Here is a 25,830-nt window from a genome sequence, read left to right on the forward strand (position 1 = left end):
GGATTCAGATGTACAGGTACTAAAAATCAGAAGTCAAGACTGTACAGAATACTCTCCACAGAGGCTGATTCATGATGGATTTTTTTTTTCTTTTGAAAGTTGTATCCGATTTGGCTTCAACACAGGAGAGCAAGACAGCTGCACACACACAAAAAAAAAACTGGAACTGTGTTTAAGAGTTGAGGTAATGAGCATGACAGCAAGAAGAAGGAAGGCAGAAGAGGTTTAGGAAAAATAAGGAGATTATGGGAAGAAAAGGTGGTTCAAATAATAAATTCACTTCAGAAAAGACAAAGGAAAACAAAATGGGAAAGCAGGATCAAAGTGAGCTATAAAATATGAATTAAAGAGGTTTTTAATGCAACATATCAACAAAAAACAGACTTCTCTGAGTCACCACAAATGGCTGATCAAAGTGATTTGAAAAGATGTCATAAGCCAGTTGGCTTGAGAACAGATATTAGGAGTACAAAATGAAATTCTGTGCATCTGGTTTGTTTAAGCTTTTATAAAAAAACAAATAAAAAAAAATCTAACATATGTTGACCACTGAAATCCTTTAACCAAAGCTCCTAAATTGCATATTTCTTAAATTGCTGTTAATTTTAAACATTATTCACAGCATGCTTTTTTTTTTTATTCATTTGGTGTCCTTGGTGCTATGGGATGAGATGGTGGTTGAGCAAGTTCATATAAAAAGTGTGAAACAGCATGAGGAAGGAGGAGACAATGAACTTGTGCTGAAGTCTGGGCTGGAGGAAGGGTTTGGACTGAGAGGAAGGATGTGTGTGTGGTTGAGAGAAGGACGTCATGGTATGGAAAAGACAGTAGCAGAGTAAATAGAGAGTGGGTGTGTTGGAGAGTCAGGATGTTGGTATAAAAGCTTCCCCTCTCACTTATGTGGTCCCATATCTTGTGGGTGGGTTTTTTAGAAAGGGTTGCAAGAGTGTGTATTCAAAGGACAAAAAGGAGAGTGTTTTGGTGACCTTGAGGCGCAGAGGACTGATAACTCCTCAAGATGGATCAGCTACCAGTGGTGACCTTAGTGGTGGTGGTGCTCTTCTTTCTAGGAAGTGTGGATTCCTCAGCTTATGACAAAATAGTCACCCACAGTCGCATACGGGCGAGGAAAGAAGGGTAAGAAGAGAGGAAATAAATGGAAGGATAGATCAGGAAAATTATTTGTACATAGATAGTCTTTACTGCTAAACAGAGTGATCAAACATTAGCTGTATCGGTGACAAATTAGTAAATATGTGTGTTTGTGGAAGGAAATGGCTTTCACAAACGGCTAAGAGTTATACTTAAGATAAGTTAATTTTGTGCTTAAGTTAGTGTTGTAGTTTCATTCAGCATTTCAGCACTCTGTTTAATTTAAATTTGAGAATGAATGTCCCATTATTTTCAAAAGACATAATTGCTAAAAAAAATTTAAAAAAAATTCTAAACAAGCACAAAGTTGAACAAGTGGACATTTCCTTCACTAGCAGACACAAATGTGAACTTGCTAAAATATGTGTGATTAATATTTGCTGTCTTTTTTTGTTTGTTGATTGTCTTCCACAATTACAGTGATTGATACAAAGTGACATTTATTGTCATTAAAATGAAACTAAGAATATTGGTATAGAAATCTTGTCCGTGATTTAAGTTTATTTTACTGCTAAGAACCTTAATATTTTTACCATGTTTTTTGAGCAAGAAAAAAATTCTTGCTCAGAAAATTACTGAGAAAAAGATTATTTCTCTTAGAAGTTAAAGAAACTTTTCACAGCTCACTGGCAAATCTGCTACCATTTTTGCTCATTTGTGTGTCTTGTGAAACTAATCTACCATGTTCCCACCTACATATGACACTATTACTCCTCCCCTTGATTTTCACTTTGGTTTCTTTGTTTTCTTACCCTTCCTCCCCATAAAATCCTTTCTTTGACAGGCCCAATGTGTGTGCACTGCAGCAAGTGGAGGGAACCAAGAAAAAGTACTTCAGCACGTGTAGAAACTGGTACAAAAAATCCATCTGTGGCAAGAAGGCGTAAGTCCTCCCTACATTGCTGATTTGTTCAAATATGCTTTGCGTCTTAGTATTGAACAGTCATCTAAAGTGCAAACTGTTCCCTGCTTTACCGAATCCACTGAATAGAGAAAACTGTCAGATCAGAATGAATATTAGCTGTGAATATTTCTTTGCATGAAAATAAATCATCCCCAGGACTTTCAAGTGAATGAGGTCAGCTGAGTTTGAGTTCTCTAAAGTTCTGCCTCTGTGGTCAACCAATCCAGCCACTTTTCTCCCTAGAAAAAGAGGCAGAATTTTACATACTGTAAAACAACTGCACTCTTTGTCTTCTTTCACACCCCTTCATCTCTAGTTTGGACTTGTAATGCGTTAATTTTCTATGTTGAACTTATCCAACATTACCTGGCTGTGGATAAAATTCTGGAGAATCAGAAAATCTGGTTTAATGAGATTTTAGTCTTTGTAAGCGTGTTGAGCTTTTTTGTGTGTTCATGGTAATGTTGTCTGTTCTTATTTTAACTAATTATGATTTAAGGAAGATATTTTCAAGCCAAAATCTGGAGGAATGTCATGATGAGTTTACAGCAACAATATATTTTTCTTGGGAAACGCCTCACTGAATGAGTGTGATGTTAGGAAACATTCAATGGAGTGTAAGGCCCAGCTGGAGCTTCATACTTTGTCAAGCAAAGAGTGAGAAAAATGTAGTGCAGTCTTTAAGACTATCCTTAACATCCAATCAAACTCATTAATACAAAGAAAACAGCATATTAGACACCTGAGGACATTGCAAAAATTAGAATAGAATATCCTTTCTTGTCTCTCTTCATGGAAATTTCTCTGTATCAGCACCTGAAATACAAGATATTCATATACCGTACATAAAAATAGCAATAATAATAAAAAAGAAAAAGAGACTGAAGAGTAAGGTCAAATGTGAAATATTAGAATAAAACCACACAGTCATGAAAAATAGCATCCTTAGCTTCTTAGAAATGTTGATCTCATTAATGTGAATGTACTAGCAGGGATTAGCAGGGGGCTGCACAGTGGCGCAGTTGGTAGAGCTGTTGCCTTGCAGCAAGAAGGCCCGAGGTCTTTCTGTATGGAATTTGCATGTTCTCCCTTTGCATGCGTGGGTTTTCTCCGGCTTCCTCCCACAGTCCAAAAATATGACAGTGTGTGTGTGTGCATGGTTGTGTATTGTCTGTCTCTGTGTTGCCCTGCGACAGACTGGCGACCTGTCCAGGGTGTACCCTGCCTATCGCCCAGAACGTTAGCTGGAGTTAATCCCAGACACCCATTTCCATTCCTGGACATACAGGAAATGCACCTCACCCCTTCACCTTTACCCCCACCTTTGGGGTGGGGTAGTTTGGAGAAAGCTGGGACTGTCTCTGCAGATGAGATAGGCACCAGCAGCCCTCCCAACCCCACCAGGGACAATGGTGTTAGAAAAAGGATGGATGGATTAGCAGGTTTACAGTTGCAACTTTTGATGTAATATACTTACACATTTCTCAAATATGTTATCAGAAAGCATTGCTACTCAATTTTCCAAGAATTATTAGTGTCTTGCAGTCATGGTTCAGCGAATTTACTGCAAGACAAATTTACTGCAATTTACTGCAAGACAAATTCCAACAAAGACATTTTGATAAGATACAGTGGAACTTACAGTTCTAGTGTCCTCAGACCTGGTTAATCTATCAGATCTATCAGATTTTTTTTTTTAATCTGCAAATCAGTCATTTAGATTTAATGTATGCCATTCTGATGTTGTGATGAACTTTTCAACTAGAAGTGGTTTTTGATTTGGCCACGAGGTCCTTCTGCCCAGGACATCGACAGCTGGAGCAGAACATGGGGAAAAAAACAACCACTCCAAACATGTCATCTGTCATTGACTGAATATATACTTAAACATTTCTACTTTTAAATCTTAAATGCTTAAACTGATCAGACCTTAACTGAATTATTCTGCACACAAGTGAAGAGTGAAAAGAACAAAATAGAGACTAGTGTGCTTTGGGAGTGTGTAGGATGACAGAAGGAAAGGCTCTGTCAGTCCAGACCTTGAGCGCCAGGGAATTAAACGGCTGAATTGCCTCTCAGTATGCAGTCAAGTTCTCCAGAGTTCTGCTAATGACTTGATTATTTGACTCAGCTGTTGAAGGAGAGACACATTTAAAAGTTGCAACAACCGGTCCTCGAGGCCTGGATTTGATGACTCCAGCTCTTTCTTACACAACAGGAACCCCGCTGCTTTTGAACTTTTACTCCCCAAAGGGACGTAGCATGTGTTCCTCTTGTCATTTGGCTTGCATATTTCATCTTGGATCTTGGTATAAAGTCACACCTGGCGTGAATGTGTTCCGGTTGCATGTCAGAAAATGAGGACTTTTCTGTTTGTTGTGATGGCAACTAGTGATAAAAGCCAGTAAGAGCATATTACTCCACATTTTATGCGTTCAGACCCTAATGGAACTGGTTCATTAACAGACATGTTGCAGTCTGGTTTAAAAGGAATGTAATTGTTCAAACCTGTTAATAAATTGCTAATTTCTGCAACTTTTCTTGGTATCCATCATATCGGATTCTGAACTCGGGACTGCTCCTCCACTCCTGGCTTTCTTAGTCAGAATTCCATATTTAGGGGTGATTCCTGTTGTATTTTCAACTGGAAACTTGTAAAGTCCAATGATTATGTAAAGAAATAACAACATAGGCCTGAACTTCAAGAAAAGGAGTTTAAATCACTTCTCTATGTATTTTAAGGTACAACCTAAATGTTGAAGAAGCACTGAATGAGGCCTTTTTGTAAGCTGTACGGATAGTAAACAGGTTGGAGATATAAGATATAAATGAAGATATAAGACAGACAGTTTGTCATGCATATGCTTGGTTGATTGCATAACAGAGAAGAACTGCAACAATTTTCATTAGATAAAATTATTTAGGTATGTATGCTCATCTGGAGGCCACATTGTTCTGATGATTGCTTTCAGCGAACTGCCTTGTTCTGTCTCTGGTCTTTACTGCACATATTATCCTGTCAGAGTAGAAGCCAAGAAGGAGTGACTTCATACCACCTCTGACTGCCAACAATTGCACAACCAGTATTTATGTATTCAAAATTCTAATATAAAATAATATGAACATTTTTGGCAATTTCCACAACAAAGGGCAGCAGATTAAAGGTGATTAAAGTTTGCCTGACTCAACCATTTGAAATTGTGAGACCAAAGATGTTTCTTACTAGTGTATGCTAAGGAATAATGCATCATGAAGTGCAGCATTAGTCAGTTCTGTGTTAAAACAATATTTGGAATTAGCCCTCCATCTGTTAATATATCTGAGCAAATTTTTAACCTAACCTATTTCAAGAATACTCCATCTGTGGATCAGTGTTGTAGATCAGCTTTCCCATTGCCTAACATTTTCTTTCTTTATTTGTGTCTCAGAGGAGATGTTGAAACTTGTCAACCCGAAATTCAATATTCAATAGTTTATCCAGCAGTCAGGACACCCATTTTTTTTTATCACTTCCCTGCAGTAATGTGCAACCTGAGTTCCCTAAAACTATTCCAGTCTTTGGGAAAAGCTCATGCATTTTCTCCCAGTTTCTTTTAGTTTCAAGTTGCTAAGGAAATCTTTACTTGTCTTAACTGGTCCATAACCAAGTGGACCAGTCACAACAGAAACTCTGAAATAAGAGCTTATCTTTCCTTCAATAGAGCGAAAAAACACGGAAAACCTTAAGAATGGGGATTGGAGAGGGTATTATGTAAAATAGACGTCTTTTTTGAGCTCTACATCATGCTATAATTTTTTATTTATTTATTTTTTTTAACGTTTAAGCATCAGTCAAACTCTGCATCTTGAGCCATAATATTTCTGTTACATTTCAGTGTCATTTCATGTTATTGAAGAGACATTTAAATACAAGATTCTACATAGTAAGCCTGTGTAATAGCTTGGGTTCTAGTGTTCTGGTTTTATTTCTGCCACTTTCAATTTAAATTTGATCATATCTCTACCTCTGAACCTATAAACAGTTTGTTTGTACTGGGAGAACAGTACACTTTGAAGACTGACTAATGCAGAGACACATCAACCTCAGCAGGTATCAAAACCCCTTAGGCTTAACTTACTGAACTTTTTATGCTGTATCTTTAAAAAAAATGAACCAGTGAACCACACTCTTGAATTATGTTAGAGTAAAATCATATTTCTAAATAGACTAGAAAAATTAAAACTATCTGTTAATGGTGGAATTGTATCATGCCTGTGAACTTTTAGCAATATTTCATTTGTTGCAGCAATGCTGTTTACCTGCTGCCAACAATGGCAGCAAAGACAGCAGTGGAGAAGCACTGTCATCCAGTGTGTACATAGTTGGATTAAGAGTTCCATCTATAAGCAATGTATTAACACATGAATCAGATTTCAGATCTTCCACAAATGTGTGAACATTCCATTGCATGTTGGGCCTAGCGAAAAAGAGAGAAAGTACCCATTTTTACAGATTTTATGAGTAGTCACTTATACATTTCTTAATTGTGTTCATGCGTACTTGATACATTTTCGTCCAGTTTACAGGAACCTCTCATCATTCCCAGATCTAGCACAGTTGTGAAAAAATACAGATTATTCAGTCTGTTTGCACAAATTGCAAGCTAATCAAAAAGGAACGAAATTGTGTGCTATGAATTACAGCACACAGCGTGAATGCTCTCCGTAAAGACATTTAAATTTACAATGAATGATGAAAGCTAGGTAAGGAACTGTTGGCTGCAAACCTACATTTTGTTTTAGGTTGTAATTCCAGCATGCAGCCTGGAAATCCCAGGTTATGACTCAGATAACAATCCAAAAAGATTCCCGGTTGGCTTTGCACATTTACAAGTTACATGATAATGTTACCCAAAAGATTTGAGACTTATTTTTGACTCCAAAAACAATGATTTGGTCCAATATCCTGTTTAATGTGATGGGGCCAGACACTTCCCATTCTGATGATTTTATTCTCTCCCTGGTCCTGTCCCCATGTGTTCGACTTAAAAAAATAAAATAAAAAGACAGATAGGAAATCCCAGGTTATGACTCAGATTACAATATTCTAAGAATATTACATGAATATTCTTACATGTAAGAATATTCTTACTCTTACATGAGTAAGAATATTCCAAGAATTGTTTCCCAACTAGTTGGAAGCAGGTTATGATAGGTGTTCGCTTACTCCTCATGATTTTCTATATTTTTTCTCCAACTGAACTGGGATGACCTGGTTCAGCTCAACCAGAATGGTTCCTTTTCTACTACATCTATAAATCCATTCCAAAGTAATGAAAAGTGGTAAATACTTGAAGGTTTTGGGCCAGATCCAGAAACTAAACTAGTGGGTTTAGTAGAACCCACTAGTTCCACTAAATGCACCACTATCTTCAGCTTATCTTGTGAGCTGTGATTCCCTGTCAGCTGAGCTGAAAAATGTAAATCAGGAGATGTAGTTTGGATTAAGGCAGTGTAACAACTCCAAAGGTCTTCAATGGACACATTTTTCTTTCTCCTAACGTGTCCTCTCAAATTATCATGAGATATCACAACTCAAAATTTAGCTTACGTGAAACCCCAGAGAGAAATCCGAAATCTTAGTTAAACTCTAAAGTATGTAACTTTCATAAAATACAAATATATATATATATATATATATATATATATATATATATATTTGTTGAAACTGTCACAATTTCAACAAATATGTTCAACAAATATGTTGAAATGGTGACAGTCATGTTTTTGGTTGGGGGTGTTAAATTTCTTCAAATGGTGAATGAAATTGATCTTTTCACACATTATCTGCTTCATAACATTTTGTCATGACATAGTGACAGTTTTAATAAATATGTGAGATATATGTTCTCATAAAAGTTACATACTGCAGCTTTAATTAAAAGATAATGTTCTGACTATACATTCAGAGATATAGCTGCATATTTTATTAGAACTGTGATTTGAAAGCTCCTTGGTAGGAAATCATTTTTAATCTTTCAGTACGTTTTAGACTGATCAATTGTTTGATGAGATTGCAAATGTTTTTATTGATATAGTCTAGTATAGTAAGTCATGAGAATGATTTTCACTTAAAATAAACCTGTCTGCTTCCCTTGTTAACATGATAAATGTTTGTCATGTAAGTCTTCTGTTTCCTGTGGCGTGGTAGAGCAAAACTATCAAGTCCAGTAAAGTTTCTCTGACTTTGATATTAACTCTTATAGACTTATTTTCTTCACCACATGGCAGCTGCAGAGTTTTTGTCTTTTTTTTTTTGCTCAGATTTTCATGTCTTTTGATCTGTACTGCCCTGTTGCGCTGACTTTCATTATGTTTGTTCATTTGTTTTATTGTATGACATTCACTGGATGTCATTAGCTGACTGCTGAGATAAATATTCATTAGGGTTTCCAAATGCGTTATTCGTTACAAATTTTTCACACTTTGTTTTTTTGAAATATTTATTATGTTTATTGTGCTTTGCTTATGGTTTCTCCTTGCACTTATTTTTAAGATGTCCCCCATGTTCTCCTCATTGAAAAACATTAAACTTAGTGAAAGTTCTGCTTTGTGTAGCTTTGCTATGCAATTTCTTTTAGTTCACCAGTCATGATCCAAACAGTTGTCATTGTTTCATGGCTCCAGATGTTGTTTTCTTTTTTCTCTCGCTCAGCTGCCAAATCTGCTCACTCGAGAGATTTTTTTTTTTTTTATTCTCTCAACTTGCATTACATCCATATTTGATCTCCCTCTGTTTTATTTATTTTCTTTCGCTGCCAAAAGATTTAAATAGTACTACCCACAGCAACTGCAAGTACTTGAGTAATAATGAGGGTTTTTTATTATTATTCTACATCTGCTTCTGGTTTAATGATTAACGGTGAACAGAAACTTTCATGTTTGTATTTCCTTTTCCCTTTTTCCAGGGAGATCTTATATGAGTGTTGCCCTGGGTACATGAAGCTGGATGGAATGAAAGGATGCCCTGCAGGTAGGATCCAGTGTTGTCTAAACTTATTTCTCTCTGTGGTTTAGTCAAAAAATGCTAACTCTAATTTTTTCTATCCTACAGTGGCTCCAATTGACAATGTATATAATACTTTGGGGCTTGTAAAGGCTGCAACCACACAACGATACTCTGACATATCAAAGCTAAGACAGGAAATCGAAGGCACAGGCACTTTCACTGTGTTTGCACCCAGCAATGAGGCTTGGGACGAACTGAATCCTGTGAGTGATGTGGAGGTGTAAAATAGTCTTGTAACAAATATTCTAATTTCTTAAACATTTCACACTTTCTCACATTTCAACCACAAACTTTTATATTCAATTTATTGAGATTTATATGATAGATCAAAATTGTTAAGTGGGTGGAAAATGAAATGTTTTTGTAAAATTGTTGAAAAATTTAAATCTGAGAAGTGTGGCACAACTTGTTATTGAGCTCACTTTAATCTGATATCACCAAAAGTAATATTCAGGGAAAGCAGCTACATTTTGAAACCACAAAACTTGTAAATAAACCTTAATAAACAGTAAATACAACTGTTCTGCAAAGGCTTTAGAGATTTGTTAATGAACTTTAAGGAACAAAAAACATCATAAAGAACAAGCAACACTAGGTAATTTTGGGATGAAACATTACTTGGAGAAAGCTATTAGAAAATATCATTTGCAGTTTGCCACAGGTAATGTGGGGAGCACACATGTGGAAGAAGGTGCTCTGGATACATTAGATCACAAGTATGCTTTTTGACACTGGTGCACATCTTTACGTGTGGCAGAAAATGAACTTTTCAGGGCATGCTGAATGCACCACATGCTTTGTGAAACCATGACGGCATCATTTTGTCATCACCAAAGAACCTGAACTGACAAGATCAGCTGGTCACCACCATTTTACACTTCTACACTATACTTTGTCTTGGTCTATTTCATAAAATCACAATGAAATACAACATTGTTTTGTGTTTATGTGTAACAGTTTAGGGAGTATGAATTCTTTTTTCACATTACTGTACATATTTGCATTAACAAAGCCATTTACCGTACTGTCGTCATTATTGTGACTTCCATAGACTGCACGAGCTGCATTAGAGGACAATGTGAATATTGAGCTTTTCAACGCGCTTCACTATCACATGGTAAACCACCGCCTGATGACCAAAGACATGAAGAATGGAATGACTGTCACTTCAATGTACAATGACCAGGGGATCTTAATCAACCACTATCCTAATGGGGTCAGTCTATGAAACACTCACAGGTGCAGAGACATGTACTCGTAATGACTGGACTGAAAATTGCATCTCTCTGTTTAGGTTGTGACTGTGAACTGTGCCAGGATTATCCATGGTAACCAGATGGCAACTAATGGCGTGGTGCATGTCATAGATCGGGTGATCAGCTCTGTTACTGGTACAATCAAGGACTACCTGGAGAGTGAAGAGCAGCTCTCTTCTTTCAATGTAATCAAACTTGAATTGGCTTTAACAGTTGAATCTAGTCTTGTATTCTCTGTATTTACATTTTAACACAATATTTCTTGTTTTGTATTTTTGTTTCCTAGAATGCAGCATTTATTGCTGGTATTATGGATAAGTTGGACCAGCCTGATCAGTTTACGTTGTTTGCTCCAACGAATGAGGCTTTCGATAAGCTGACGCCAGGATTCATGGAGAGTATCTTTGAAAACGAGCCAGTCATTAAAGGTACAAACATGATAAAATAAAAATCAAATTGCTTATTGTCTTATTATGATCTCAGCTGACTTTAAAATGTTGACTCTTTCAACGCTCCAGCTGCTTATATAATTACCACTCTACATGTGTTGCATGTACAGGCCCAAGACACTATTTTAATGTTTTTTAAAACAATTCATTCACCCCATTTAATATCCATCTTTTTTAACTCGATTAATATTTTTCAAAGGAGTTTGCCTTAAAACATCTCAAGAAAGTTTATAAATTCAATCATTTGCTTTGCTAAAGCACACGATGCTTAGTCATATGCATTCATTTACTTACACGTCGTGACTCAAACCTGATGCTAAAGACAGAGTTTACTTCTATTATAATTATGAATACAAGAATTGGATATTTTAATACAAGTTTCTAAACATTTTGTTTAGGTAGATTTATGAAAAACATGTTTCAGGCATAACTGTTGGAAAAACAAAGAATCAAGCTACAAAAAATATTGCTCTTTGTGGTGATAAATTTAACCACTATAATCATAATACCATGGAGTATTAGGACATTCATCATCAAAATCACTGTGTGTATTTACAGCCACACGCTAGTGCTGGCAAGAAAATATGCAATACACGGTTAATCTTGCTGGCCAGATGACTCCCATCAAGTTCCACAGCTGGTCGTCCCATAAACTGAGCTTCTGTTCCATACCACAAGGCTTAGGTCATCGTCCACAACCCACTTGTACACACAAAGAAGTGTGTAATGTCAAACTGATACAGTGACTATTAGCTAATACTTTTGATTTGGGCTCAAAAGATAAGAGGGAGTGTGTACTAGCTGCCTTCAAACCTCAGTAAACAAGCCAAATCTCCAAAAAGTATTTTCTGCAAAATCGTTAAGACATATTTCTGAGAAGAGTGCTCTTTTTTTTTTTTTTACTTGAATGAATTAACATTCGAGCATTGCAGATGTCACATTATCAACAGCTACACCTCATTATTTAGTTAAAATCAAGTTCTAGCGCAATATCAGACAAAATACCACATGTATTATCTAACCACAATACACATTAGTAAGCATGAAGTTTTTTTATGAGCAGCATATTCAAGTGAGAAGATATTCGATTCCACATCCTGGTGGTGAAAGAATTACACCTGAGAGATGTCTTAAAGCACCAAAAACATTGAAGTGAAAATCAGAAGTAGCCTATGGAGAAATGTAAGAGTGGCCCTGCTTGTGATAAATCATGTCTTATTTTGTAGCATGTTAATGGTTGGTCGTGTGTGTGTGTATTCCACAGATAGGGAACACATGCTACTAGAGTAGAAGAACGCAATCCATCAGAGACAAAACACTAAAACACTGTTTTCTAGGCGGTGACTTCTGTTGGCAAAGGAGATGTGACCTGTCACAAAATGGTTCAGGATTGGATTGAGGAGCATAAAAACATGTTGATTTGACCTAATCATTACTCAACACAAAGGCAAAAGAAGCAACAGCCAAAATATCAAATGCACCACAGGCATTATATGATGTCCATCAGCCTTACTACCTTCAGGCTTACTCAATCTATTTTTCTACTTTTTTGCTGCCAAGCCAGCCTTGATCAGTGAAGGCATGGACTCTACTTGACCTCTGAGGGTGGGCTGTGGGTACAGCTCACAGATGTTTGATTGAATTGATATCTGGAAAATTTTGATCATAACTTTATTTAATTGTCCTAATATAACCTGATCAGCACCTTCTATATTTCAGCCCTGGTGACCTACCACATGCTGAACAGTGTCCAGTGTGCAGAAGCAATCATGGCAGGATCAGTGTATGAGACTGAAGAGGGCAGCACCATAGAGATTGGCTGTGATGGTGACAGTCTGACTGTAAACGGCATCAAAATGGTGCTGAAGAAGGATATCGTAGCCTCTAATGGAGTAATTCACCTCATAGACGAGGTGCTCATCCCTGATTCAGGTAAGTGATTTCTCCATAACTATCTGATGTTATTTAACAACACAAAAGTGACTTACAAAAAGACCCCTTGAATTTGTTGTTATTTTATCACGTTACAACCACAAGCTGGGATTTTATATGATACACTAACGAAAGGTAGTGCATAACTCTGAAGTACAAGAAAAATATTCTGAACCGGTGCATCATACATTTGACTGCAGGGTTGTCCCAACTGATTCTAACCTCCATTTTGCTTCTCTGTCCTTGCCAAAGAGAAGAATCTCAACATTATGTGGCAATCATCATAATGATGATTGCTACCATCATGGTCATAGTAATCACCATAATGATGATAATGATTGAACACTGAACAATGAACAGTGTACTCAAGGAGCTGTTATGTATCCAGATTTAAAATAATTAAAAAAATTACGTAGTCATTTGACCAGAGCATCTTCCTCCATATGTTTTTTGTTTTGTTTTTTTCACATAACTGTGAAGAGTACCACAACTGGCTTGTTGCAAACTTGGGAATCTTGCTTTTTATCCATTTAGCGAGTGAAATGTCAAATTAAAATTGTTTTGATGTAAAGAAAGTCAAGGGGTTTTAATACTTTTGCAAGTATGTGTTTGAGTTTTCCATGTTTGTATGCCCTTGATTAGCCAAGGAAGTGAGGAAACTGGTTGGAAAATCCCAGAGCATTTTCAGCGACTTGGTGTCTGAAATGGGTTTAACTTCTTCCCTGACTTCGGACACACAGTACACACTCCTTGCTCCCCTAAATGCCGTCTTCACAGGTCAGTTGAAATAAGTTATTTTGAAAAACATAGCCTATAAACAAGCTATTCTATGTAATAGATTTACATTTCATGTCATTAACATCTTACATACAGAAAAGAAAGTGGAAGCGATCTTCTGCAATATTTGCTTTGTCTAGCTTTATTTTAAAACTAACCTTAATGTGTGCTTTTCAGACGAAGTGATGGCAGATGATGAGTATCTGAAACTCATTCTGGAAAACCACATGTTGAAGTTAAAAATCTCACTGAGTACGATGTTCAATGGACAGCTGCTGGAAACACTTTCTGGCAAACTGCTCAGAGTCTTCATCTATCGCACTGTGAGAGCTATATCTGTGTCTGTTTGTGAGGACTGAGAATAAAGTGTCAAAATATAATTATAGATAAATACTCGTATATTTGAAGTGAAAACCAATGGCAAACAGTAGCTTCCATCTTTGAAATCTGAAGTCAACGGATAAACTGTTTGTCGATATTGTGGTTGTATATCGGCTGTAATCTAAAGCTGCTAACTAGTTAAATACGTTTCTGTTTGCTCGCTTTGGAAACTACAATCATATGGGATTCATTTCTTCACAGAAACATTGTATTGTTTAGTTTGATTGATTGTGATCAAAGAGGATTGTGTGACAGAACTAACTCCCCTTTCAAGAAATTGTTTCCAGATTCAAACAGTGAATGCTAGATGTGTGATTGAACTTTCTTTTCTCTTTTCAAAGGCTGTGTGCATAGAAAGTGCATGCATGGTGCGAGGTAGTAAAGAGGGAATGAATGGGGCCCTTCACGTGATGACGTCATTGATCAAACCAGCCGACAAAACGACCTTTGAACTCCTGGATGCTGATGGAAATTTTAAGTGAGAACATTTTTTTTCATATATTTATTTTACATTTAAAATGCACCATACCAAACCCATAAGAAAATGTTCCTACATTTTCTATTGTGTGTCAGATTAAAATATCCTTATATGGTGCTTCTACTTGCAGGCTCTTAGCAGCTAACATGTTCTTCATTTGCCTTGACTGATTGTATATTTTAAAATGGTAACATAATTTCTGTTGAATGTTCATGATCCTTAATTCCTGTGTTTGGTTTTTTTTTAACATTTTTAAATGTTTTTTTGTTTCTTTCTTCTCTCTTACTGACAAATAATGGTATTGGCAGGATTTTCTTGTCACTAATGGAAACAGCTGGTCTGGGAGATTTGCTGAGGCAGAATGGCTCCTACACAGTCTTTGCTCCAGTTGACAAGGCATTTGAAGCCCTTGGTGCAGATGACTTAGATTTGCTTAAAAGTTAGTATCCATCAAAACCCCACCACAATTATAGTAGCTCAAGTATGAATTTGAGTAACCAAATCAAGATCGCCTGTGTTGTTATTGGCAGGTAATGTAAATGCTTTGAGAAACATTCTTCTCTACCACTTCAGTGAGGGCATCATCATCAGTGGAGGACTTGAAGCTAAAGTGACTAATCTGCTGAAAAGTCTGCAAGGCAAACCCCTCCAACTTAAATCTGTAAGAGCTTTTCCATTTCTTCTACATCCTCAACACAAAAGCAGAAATTGACTGACTACATCCATCTGTCATCAATTAAGTGGTCATTTTGAAACCAAGATCATTCTGTTTGTTTTTGCTTTTTTGGAACACGCCCAAAAGTCTCCACAAGAAGGCATCCTAATTAGATGCCCAAATTACCAAAGTTGACTCCTTTCGAATAGCAGATGAAGCTCCTGACCAAACACAGCCACCTTATATAAAAAGCTAATTTCAGCTTCTTGTAGCAGGAATCTTGTTCTTTTATTCATGATCTATAGGTTATCTCGAGTGACTACAGGCAAGTGTCTGAACTGAGACAGATAAGTAAATTTACAGCTTGCTTTTTTGGGCTCAGTTTTTTTTTTCATCACAACAAACTGAAGCAGAAGACACATTTCTCCAGATAACATCCTACTCAATCTACCATTCTCTGGTTCCACAGCAAGATGTTTTATCTCCTCCAATGGCATCAGAGACTGAGTTCTGATCTGGAGGGAAAAATCTTTTTTTTTTCCTATTGATCTGATTCTTAGCAGCCATTTTGTTTTCTATACTTGACCACATATTTTCAGAACTTAAAAACTGTATATGTAAAATCCTAAAACAAGTTCAAAATCTGCTTTCAAATGGATTTAGCCGCACATATACAATACAAACGTCACCAAAAAGAATCTAAACTTACTTCCAACTTCAGGTAAATTGCATGCAGAACGTCTGTTGAATGAAATATGTTGCAGGTGTTCAAGATAAAACAAAGGTTCAGAAGAACTTTGTTTTAAAGTTCTTTTTAAAACACTCAGCCTTTGTTTTACCTTTAACTACCTTTACTGTTTCATCATAAACATGCTTTTATTATTGTGTAATAAAATTTTATGGCCACACATTCTGAGGATTTGAGTTTTGGACTCAACTTTTTTCCAACTTTCTCATTTTAAACTCACATCAGAGAAGCCTATATGAAAGTGCTTCAAGGCTAAACAATATGCTGTGGAGAACAGCCAGGAGTAATAAAGCATGATATCTTATCTTAAACATCAATGCGAATTCTTTACCTTCACTCCTCATGTCTACCTCCCACGGAGCCTCTACCTGCTACAGCTTGTTTATTTTTGGAGTCAGCTACAATGAAGTGTTACAATAGTTTGTCTTTGGAATACATTTATCTTTCAAAATTATAAAAAAGAGACTTCTTCGAAAGGTTTGATTTTTTTTTTTCCTCTTTCCCCCAAAGGAAAATAATTCTATCCGTGTCAACTCAGTGGAGATTCCCCAGAGTGATCTGATGGCTACAAATGGCGTGGTCCATGTGGTGAAAAATGTTCTCTACCCAACAGGTAAGAAATGGCATGCAACTCCCCATCATGTGTGTTTGAGTGGCATAATATACATATTGCATAATCAAGAAGATATGTTGCATGTCATGTATAGACCTTCCTGTGGGCCATCAGGACCTCCTGTTGGTGCTGCAAAAGCTGATTAAGTATATTGAAATAAAGGTATTGTAACCCAAAAAAAAGAAAAACAACAATCATGATTAAAAGAGTCTGTTTAGTATATCATCTATCTGTTTGTGCTTTTTGTTCTTTAGTTTGTTTCTGGATTTACTTATGCTGAGATCCCACTCACCTTTATTAGTAGGTGTTCCTTCTTTTTCCTTTATTGCTGTAAGATGAGTAAAAATCGAAGCCAAAACTGATTTTACTACTTTACAGAAAGGATCGTCACAACTACTCATTACATTGGAGGTAAGACTAACACCACTGTTAAAAGATATAGACCAGCTTTGTTGTGGAGTCCCTGACAGAGGCTCTATTGGTATAAATGTTGTTTAATGAGCAATAACTACCTTAGAAATCCATTATGAAGCAAGATGAAGCTCACCAGCACATTAGAACTATTGTCTGTCCCTTCTACTTTTTTTTTCTCTCCACTCTGATTATCATTTAAGTCTACTTGGGTCTGTTAGTATTTCTAAGTAATTACAAATAAGGTAGTAAGGGTTTAAAGTCAGAGACTATAATGGCCATGTGGAACTTGCTTTCTCATTTAAACTGAGCCAATACAAATTGCATAGAGCTTTAAAATCATTACGAGTCAGAAAAAAAAATTCATAAGTAATTGGGCTTTAATTCAAACTCAGATGTCTTAAACTCCAAAGGTTTGCATTTGAAGAATTTGACAGTTGATGATGCAGAGGAAAAAGAATGCAACTGACGTAATAAGACCTTAACTCCTGCTCCCTACTGTATTCAGCTGAATTGCAATTCTTTTTGCCAACATACTTTATCATGCTAAAAAGTATTATGATTCTGTTTTTGACTAACTATTCCAGTGTTTATATTACAAACATCATCCTGTTAGACTGAATTAGATTTAATGTTTTCTACTTCTCAAAAAACTGATCAGACATAATTGAAGTCAAATAATTGCAAGGTTTGTTGAAATCCTTCAATAAATTCACAGTCACTCTACAAGTCAAAATTTATTTGAGTCTTACATTTCAGCAACAAGGTAGTTCAAAGCATTACATCTGCCCCGACTAACCTTGAACTATTTTGGAAAAGCAATTGGGTAAAAAGTTCTGTCTTTTCTGGAAATGTTTTAGAGACATATCTTAAAAGCCTTGCAGCTGCTCTAGTATTGATTCAGCCAGGCTGCATATGTGCTTGCAAAACTTCTGCCATAATATGAAGTGGTGATGATGGACCCAAATGCAGAAGAGAAGGCGAGTAGCTTGAGGAATTTTAAGGGAGAAGTAATTAAATAAAAGTGACAAAAACTCGGTGAACACCAAAAAAACGGGAACTAAAGCAGGAACCGGGTAGCATGAAGATAAAAGGAGGATTCGGTGAAAAATGAATTAAGGGGAGCTGCTTAAATATGGGGTGTTTAAATGCTGGCACAATGGTGCTACTTAGAAAACAAGGTGGGGGATTAAGTGAGAGATGGAGAGACAGGGTAAGGGAATAGGGGAGCTATGAGGATTAAAACTAACAGGAGAGCAGGAAATAAAGCTAACCCTAGCCAAAAATAATTAAACATTAGTAAATATGTATAATCTAACTAAAATAACTTAAAACAAACGGATGTTAAGTAATACAGAAGAGGTCTGATCTAATCAAAACAAAGAATAACCAAGGGAGACGCAGTGAAATGATCAAAACTATAAACACAGGGGGAAAAAAAGACCCAAAATCCTGACAATTCTCCATTGTTCTATGTAAAATGTTTCATAAAAACATGCATCCTTTTCCTTTTACCTCAGAATTAGGCTCCACAATAACCAAGGTCTGTTGTATCATAACAAAAAGTGGAAAAAAAAATAGTGGTGATAATTACTTTCACCACCCATTCTAATACTTTGTTGCCAATATCACATAGAGTGTTGCAACAGTATTATATGCACAAAGGTTAACAGCCAAAGTTTGAAGAATAAATTACCTTCTCACTTTATGACCTAATTTCAAAGAGCAGATATTGCTCTGGCTTTGATTCTAAATGTGGGACATGTACCAAAAGGCCCCAGGCCACATATTAGAAGGCAGTTGTAATTCCTTTTATGGCCCTTATAAATATTGTCAGATAAAACATAATCATAGGTTTGAATTAGGTTTCTGGCAGATGTTCCTTTTTTTGTCATGTTATTTTCAGATCTTTGTAAAAAGAAAATTAAATGCATGCTTTTTGGAAAATACTGAAATGTGTGACGTGTTATAAAACTAATGCAAATGGGTTTCTAAAATTCAAGTAGCTGACTTTTAATATGTCTGTATGATTGGATCTGCAGTAGAGTGGGCTGAAGGGAGGCTTTCCAATTTTTGTATTGCCAAATCAGTCTTTGTCATCTTGGTCCCAGTGTAGATCCTGCCAGGCCAGCCCCTTTTTAGCCTTTAGGTGTAGTCTTGGACAGGAAGGTGTCTGACTGGGGAACATAGAGTTAAGGAGATATAGACAGATTTGGGCCTCATTTGCATTAATGTGGGCATTGCTCTACTTTTGTGTTGATGAAAGAACTGGGCCAAAAAGTTAAGCTCTAAACTTACATAGTTCAACTCTCACCTGATTTCTCACCTCCAACTCACCAACTCTTACCTGTGGTCCCATGATTTGGATTACGACAGAAAGAACTAGATTACCAATATAGGCAGTTGGAATGAGTTTTCTTTTATGGTGGTTGTGTGGATCCACAATCTTTGGTCGTTGGTTAATTTAAAGCAATTATTGCTAACATTTTGTGAGACAGTTACCCAAAACTAATCATAACCTGTAGAAAAATAGTAACCATATTTCTGACTCAAAATGCCTTTATTTAATAGGTACAACTTAATCCACTGCAAAAAGCAGAATAAAAAATATATAAACAGTTTTAAAGCTACATTTTTTTGTTAAAAACTTTACTGAACATAACTTTTAACATGTTTCTTTTTAGTACCAGAAACAAAAACAGTGATCATCAAAGAAAAACAACCTTCAATTAGAACAGTTACCACAGTCATTGAAGGGAAGCCATCCATCAAACAGGTGACAAGAGTGATAAAACCATCTGGCTCAAAGGTGGAAGTGGATCACGCCACCAAAACAGTAACCAGGGTCATCGGCCGACAGCCCAACAAGGTCACAAGAGTTATTGGAGGTAAGTTAAGAAAAAATTTGCGTTTGGAAAATGTATTCATTATTTGTTTTGTAAGTCCAAAACAACCAAGGAAGTATGAAAAGCAACAAAATCATCACATATGATCTGATGTGTCTTAATGCAGGTGGAGAAGACAGAACTGGTAGGAGGAGGACAGAAACAAGTAGGTTGCTCTAAATGATGAATCCTTTCCAGAGGGCATTAAGGCTCGATCTAAGACTAAAGCTCTTTCAACAAAACATTCTCTATCTTGTTAAACTTTGAAATGTTGTGGTGTGACCTTAGACAGGCTTTTCATTGTCTTTTAAGTGTGACTAAATTAAAATATTTCTGTAAAGAAGAGATGTGAAAGCATCATTGACAGTGACTGCCGTAGCTCAATGGAAGGTGTTGCCGCAAAGTTTAGAAAGACCAACCCTCAAACTTGGAGGCAATTTATTTTAATATGGAGACAAAAACTCCATACTAAAATGGAGATATATATGGGGAGCTGTGTCTACTGCTTTACAACAGTAGACACATAGAGCTGTGTCTACTGTTTCATGGCACTGCATGTCTGACAATAATAAGAAGAAATAGCACCATGCTTGGCAAAATGCAAAAAGCATATCAGCACAAACACATGGACCATCTGTTGAGCAAGATGATGAATGGTGATGGGGCCATGGCAGCGACGTGCGGTCAGGGGAGGCAAATGAGGCAGACCCTCACCTGTCATAATGGAAAAATATAATAAAATAATTTATATTGATATTTTCACCCTTTGTTTTCTACTGTAAAGTATTTATTTTTATTTAGCTTAACCAATTTTGATTATTTTTTCTTCAAAATCGCTGAATTTTCGCATTTTCTCATTCAAATGCTCGGAAGCGCAGCTGGTGAGGCAACAGTGAGCTGAGCCTCGCCTGAGATTGAAAATTAGATTAGAACTGCCATTCTATGAGAGCATGTCCTTCCTGTCTGTACGTCGCCAATAAAATGGGTAAAAAACATTATATGTATGAACTGATTTTCCATAATTTAGCTTATGTACATAATGTACCGTGTTTTTTTGTCACCAACTGTGTGTGTAACGTGTTTCGTGTGCTGAGGAGCGATCATAAACGGCAGAGAACAGATTCGAGGTGAGGCAGGCCATTTTCTTGCCTCATGGCAGGGGGCGCTCATGATCCCAGATATTGTGACTCCACAACTGCAGAGTAAAATACAGTAACAGCGAGCTAGAAATACAGTAAAGTCCAGTGGTATATTTATAGTTTTCTCCTCTTACCACAGCAATCACTTATTAATAATCACAAAATAAACATTAGACCTAAAACCATACTACTGCAACAGACTGAATGTTCTGCTCTTTGTGTGGAAAATATTTTAGTGTTTTTTAGGGGCGTTGTTGTCAGTCGCTATGGCAACGAGTCTGTGTGTAGCCTGGCCAATGCAGAGAACAAGAAAGATGTGGTTTTGAGTTGTACTTCAACAGGGTTTCCCTTTGCTGTGGAGCACAGCACGATATTTATAATATCTAAATTTCCACGTTTCATTGAGTTAACGGAATTATTCTACTACAGCAGCGCGGCTATGGATGGCATGTAAAAGAATAGTCTTTTTGCCCTCAGGCGTTGTCCGCATGCGCAAAATTTCCTCATGTAAACAATAACATGCAGATGGTGGGTCTACATTTGTATATCTGATTATGAGTAATTCAGTGCCTCACCAGCATTGCACCTCACCGCATGTCACTGGGCCATGGCTATATTGCCATGGCCCCTAGACAACTAGCAGTCTCTAGTTTACTCATGACTTTGTCTGTATGACAAAAAAATAAATATAAGATCATCTCTTTGAAAGCTGAAGCCTGACCTGAAATGGGTTAAATATTAGTATTAGATTCCAAACTTAGCTGCATATCTAAAACAGAAAAAGTCTAAATTCAGTCCTCACTGAAATGCTAAAATGTAGTGAACAGATTTCAGCCTGAAAGAACTAAAGGAATAATAGGAAGCAAATTCAGTCAATAGAGATTCAAAACTGTTAAATGATACCTAACCTCCTTCTCCCATCCTCATCTTAAAGGTGAAACCATAATCACCACAGTGAACGAGCCTCAGATCATTGAGGGTAAGAAGTCTCCACTTTAATGCATAAAAACGGTTGAGTTTAAGAAGACTCGACAAAAATCAATATTAATGCATGTCCAGTGACCATCTTTAAAGAGGTTTGTTTGCACATTCAGTCCCAGATTTTTCTAAGATAACCAGCTTCGGTGATAATCCAGCTCTGCTGAAGGAAGAATCTGGGAAAATCACCAGAATCATTCAAGGTGAATTCCCTTACCTGCAAATCTGTAAAGATTTAGCAATGGATCAGCATGACTGAAAAAGTTGTTTTCTTTTACAGAGGGCGGAGGATTTTCTGCAGCCAGGAAGCCACCAAGTAAGAGCCTGGATAGAAATATAAAGCCTTAACCTGCAATTATTTTTGTTCTATAGCCTAATTTAACTGTTTCCCATTTATCCTCCATCACAAGCCCGATATAATTAGGCCTGTTTTATCTTTCACAGCTGGAGTAAAAAGAAGAGCAAGACTGGTCAAACGTCATTACAAACCAAAGGAGTGATGTAAAACAGAACAAATGCATGATCAGTGCTCCTGGTTGAGTTCTGATGTAACTGTGGAGTAATTCAGATTAATCGAGTAAATCAAGCAATTTATTTGTCTTAACATCATCTAAGCCAATCTCTGTGTGGTAGAAATGATGTGTTTTAGTTTTGTAATGAAATTAAAATACTTTTCATGCAAATGTTACATCTTGAAGCCAAAATTTTATAGTGGAATAAATGGGGGGTGAAAGATAAGACATTTTACAAATGATCCTTTAAAGTTTTTATGTTGTGAAGACATTTCTTAGGAAGACTTTTGGGAGGTTTGTAATAAGTTTTTGTATAAAATTATGCTTCTAACATCATGACAAACAGTGTTCTAATATCACTATGCTGTTATTCAAGTGGTAGTGAAAAATAAATTGGATATTATTTTCTCAGTTTTCAAGAAACCTTTTGTTTTGGAAAACTAAACTTTCTCTTTGTCCAGAATATGAGTTACTACCATGTTTGGATCTAACATTAACAATTTTGTTGGAAAAAAAAAACATTTGTAAATACATATGAAATAGACTTTGTTTCATTTGTTTTTCATATTGCTGAGATATTACCTGAAATATTTAGCAATAGAGCATATTGTCCCCTAATGAAAAGTTAGATGTCACCAGCAAAAGTTATGTCATTTGCAAGAATGTTTCAGTTACCAGTGCTTAAAAAATACCAGTGGTTAGAGCATTTACTTTCTGTGGATTTATTTATTTAAATTTTTGGGTCAATGTTATAATTGCTGTTAAATGATGTCAATGTTGTTTTAAAAGTTATTTGTGAAATGGAATTAGTTTACAGAGCCGGTCATCTGGGAATATATTTGGAATTATTTGACATCTACAGTACAGACCAAAAGTTTGGACACGACTGTGTGTCCAAACATTTGGTCTGTATTCAATACAGACAAAAAGTTTGGACACACCTTCTCATTGAATTCCAAAAAGTTTGGACACACCTTCTCATTGAATTCAATGAGAAGGTGTGTCCAAACTTTTGGTCTGTATTGAGTACAGACCAAAAGTTTGGACACACAGTTGTGTCCAAACTTTTGGTCTGTACTGTATGTTTTAATGACTTGATCCTTCTGTAGTAAGTCCGATTAGTAACCTAAACTGCTTTTTTTTTTATTTTTTGTACCCCTCCAAAGGGGTCTTTTGTGGGTTCTAGTGTCCCTTATATTAAAGTAGGCTGACAGGAAAGGGGAAGGAGAGGGGGGAAGACATGCGACAGCCGCATGTCTTCCCCCCTCTCCAGTCGAACCCGCGACAGCCGCGTCGAGGACTCAAGGCCTCCAAATATGGGTTGCGCTATCCCCTACGCCACCACGGCATGCCCAGTAACCTAAACTGCTTATATTAAACATGAATAACTTTTCAGAACTTGATAGCAAAAAGCTTTATATCATCAACTTCTAGCTGATGCATAATTAAATGGGGTAGGCCACGGCCACTTCAGTCTGAACATTTCTCTATCATAATAAATGCTTCTTTGACTAAATTTATATTTCAAAATGGATTGTGTAGCTGATTTTGAAAACTTCATATTTTCATCACTGTGTCTATAAGTTAAGGGTGAAATGATAATGATTGCTAAAATGGGCATGATCACTGAAAAAAGTATCAAATCTGATAACTAAATTTCAGGAAAAATACTAATAATGTTATTGGTTGAATTTTACATGACATCATTTGGTAACTTATAATTTATGGCTCGCCACGAAGTTTCTTGTACTTTGTAAACAGTACGTGCATAACTGAAGCTATGAGTATAATCAACATTTTACCTGTGTATTAAACATTTTATCAGATTAATCACACTTTAGTGCTGCAATTAATCACAATCACTATGCCTAATTTTGTGAGCTTCAATTAGAAATATGCATGCAGTTATGGTTATCGCAGGAATGGTGCCTTGGTCAAGCCCCTCCTTCTGATGAACTCCAACCAATTAAAATACTAGCAGTTATTTGATTTCTATTTCTTGAGTGCTCTACACCTTGATCATGTAGCCCATGTCAAGTAATGCCACTATTAGCACATTTTTAAAAATTGTTTAAGAAAATGTTTTATCGTGTGGTGTCTGTCTCCAACCCAGACAACAATATGCCTGAAGAATTACTACATTAGCTTTATTGCGTAAAAGATTTATAATCACATAAATCCTGGAGCAAAATACATGACATACCTCCAGTTACACAGAATTGTCGAGACACGTTAGTTACACAATTGTCTTTGCAACTATCCCAATCGCACCATAAACATGTAACCATAATGAAGAAATGTCGCACATCCTAGCCAAAACAAACTTATGCCAAAATCAATCTCATGGGTTTCATCTAAAGGACGTATTTAAATTGTTCTGTAAGTGGAGAGAGGGGCCATTATGCTATTCTATTTTATAGGAACAGAGAGCAAAACTACCAAGTAAATCTGGAACCTGGAAGTCTGGCCATTATATGTTGTTTTTGCTCACCCTGTGTAATCCCATGTTTATTCTTAAAAACCTCACCAGCAACCCATTGCATTTTTGTAAGAATTTCACTATTCACAGCAGTGACAAGTGCCATCTTAATGAGAGTCTCTGTAACAATATCATATATACTTCTAAATAAATAGCTACACATGTAATATACAGTACATGATGAGCGTGAAGCGGTCATACTGAGTGCAATTTCCATTCGAAGAAATGTATTGGTTTTTTTTTTATTTTTTACTACCACACGGTACATGAGTGTGCAGTATGCATTGTGGCTCCCCAGTTCTCAGAGACATTGCAATCCGTCTCCCAGAATCTGATCCAAAGATTTCATACATTCTTTTTCTCCAAGTGCAATTCCAGACAACTATGCTGTTTGTTCTTCAACTCTAAATTAAAACCAGCCAACCATAGCAGCAAATCAAAAATTTATGGAGCTTGAGGGGAGTCTCTGATGAGACAAGAGCAAAGTCCCATCCAGATTTACTTTGTGATTGATGAACTGTGACTGAAAAGGATTTCCAAATGACCTCAAATGCACGACTTGTGTAAATCGAAGACAGGGGGATTAATTTAATGTGTTTGGTCAAAAGAGATCAAGAAACACACCCCATCATGCTTGATGCAAATAAACTAGATATATACATAAAAAGACCATAATGACAATTATTTATAATTCTGCTTAAATCCACTGATTAAAGATTTCTAATTACTTTTTAATTTCCTAATTACTTATGAATAACTAACGCATACGAGTCTTTGAAAATATTGTACTAGTCCTAGTAGTGTTAAAAACATGAAAAACAAAGAAATGTGTGCAACGTTATAAAAATCAGCAAAAGAAAAAAAATCATATTTTTCTTTTACTATCTTTTTTTTCCAAGATAACACAAAGCTTAATGGATTGAATTTCCCTTAAGAAGATTGGCCAAAAGTTTATCAATATAGTCACCCCAAGAGAGAGCAGTTAAAGTTACTACATACAGTATGTAGAGTGGATCCCATCGTGTGTTTGAGA

At 36.3% G+C, this 25,830-nt stretch overlaps 1 protein-coding gene and 1 long non-coding RNA gene across 2 annotated transcripts; one reads left to right on the plus strand and one right to left on the minus strand.

The window, feature by feature from the left end:
* The first annotated feature begins 804 nt into the window (after positions 1–804).
* LOC114152542 (periostin) lies at positions 805–22,858 on the plus strand. The gene is made up of 23 exons (XM_028030462.1): positions 805–1,137; positions 1,937–2,035; positions 9,004–9,068; positions 9,150–9,307; positions 10,156–10,320; positions 10,399–10,545; positions 10,647–10,788; positions 12,529–12,741; positions 13,384–13,518; positions 13,696–13,841; positions 14,241–14,377; positions 14,686–14,816; positions 14,908–15,038; positions 16,291–16,393; positions 16,488–16,555; positions 16,648–16,693; positions 16,772–16,804; positions 19,489–19,692; positions 19,817–19,855; positions 21,763–21,807; positions 21,923–22,009; positions 22,087–22,122; positions 22,251–22,858. Exons 1-23 carry the CDS (start codon positions 1,019–1,021, stop codon positions 22,304–22,306), a joined length of 2,505 nt encoding a protein of 834 aa, XP_027886263.1. The 5' UTR covers positions 805–1,018; the 3' UTR covers positions 22,307–22,858.
* Positions 22,859–23,794: 936 nt separating this feature from the next.
* Positions 23,795–25,776, minus strand: LOC114152545 (uncharacterized). Its single transcript, XR_003597140.1, has 2 exons — positions 25,064–25,776; positions 23,795–24,997 (listed from the first exon to the last, which is right to left on the minus strand). It is a non-coding gene; the product is annotated as an uncharacterized LOC114152545 (long non-coding RNA).
* Between the last annotated feature and the right edge of the window lie 54 nt (positions 25,777–25,830).

The sequence above is a fragment of the Xiphophorus couchianus genome, chromosome 11 (genome assembly GCF_001444195.1).
Source record: "Xiphophorus couchianus chromosome 11, X_couchianus-1.0, whole genome shotgun sequence".
In the NCBI taxonomy this organism is placed as follows: Eukaryota; Metazoa; Chordata; class Actinopteri; order Cyprinodontiformes; family Poeciliidae; genus Xiphophorus; species Xiphophorus couchianus.

What these genes read in the sequence shown, in the direction of transcription:
- LOC114152542 (XM_028030462.1), top strand. Translation starts at nt 1,019, where the DNA reads ATGGATCAGCTACCAGTGGTGACCTTAGTGGTGGTGGTGCTCTTCTTT. An exon ending in AATGAAAGGATGCCCTGCAG is followed by an intron (nt 9,069 to 9,149) that starts GTAGGATCCAGT and finishes TCTATCCTACAG; the next exon opens with TGGCTCCAATTGACAATGTA. An exon ending in TGCAGCCAGGAAGCCACCAA is followed by an intron (nt 22,123 to 22,250) that starts GTAAGAGCCTGG and finishes TATCTTTCACAG; the next exon opens with CTGGAGTAAAAAGAAGAGCA.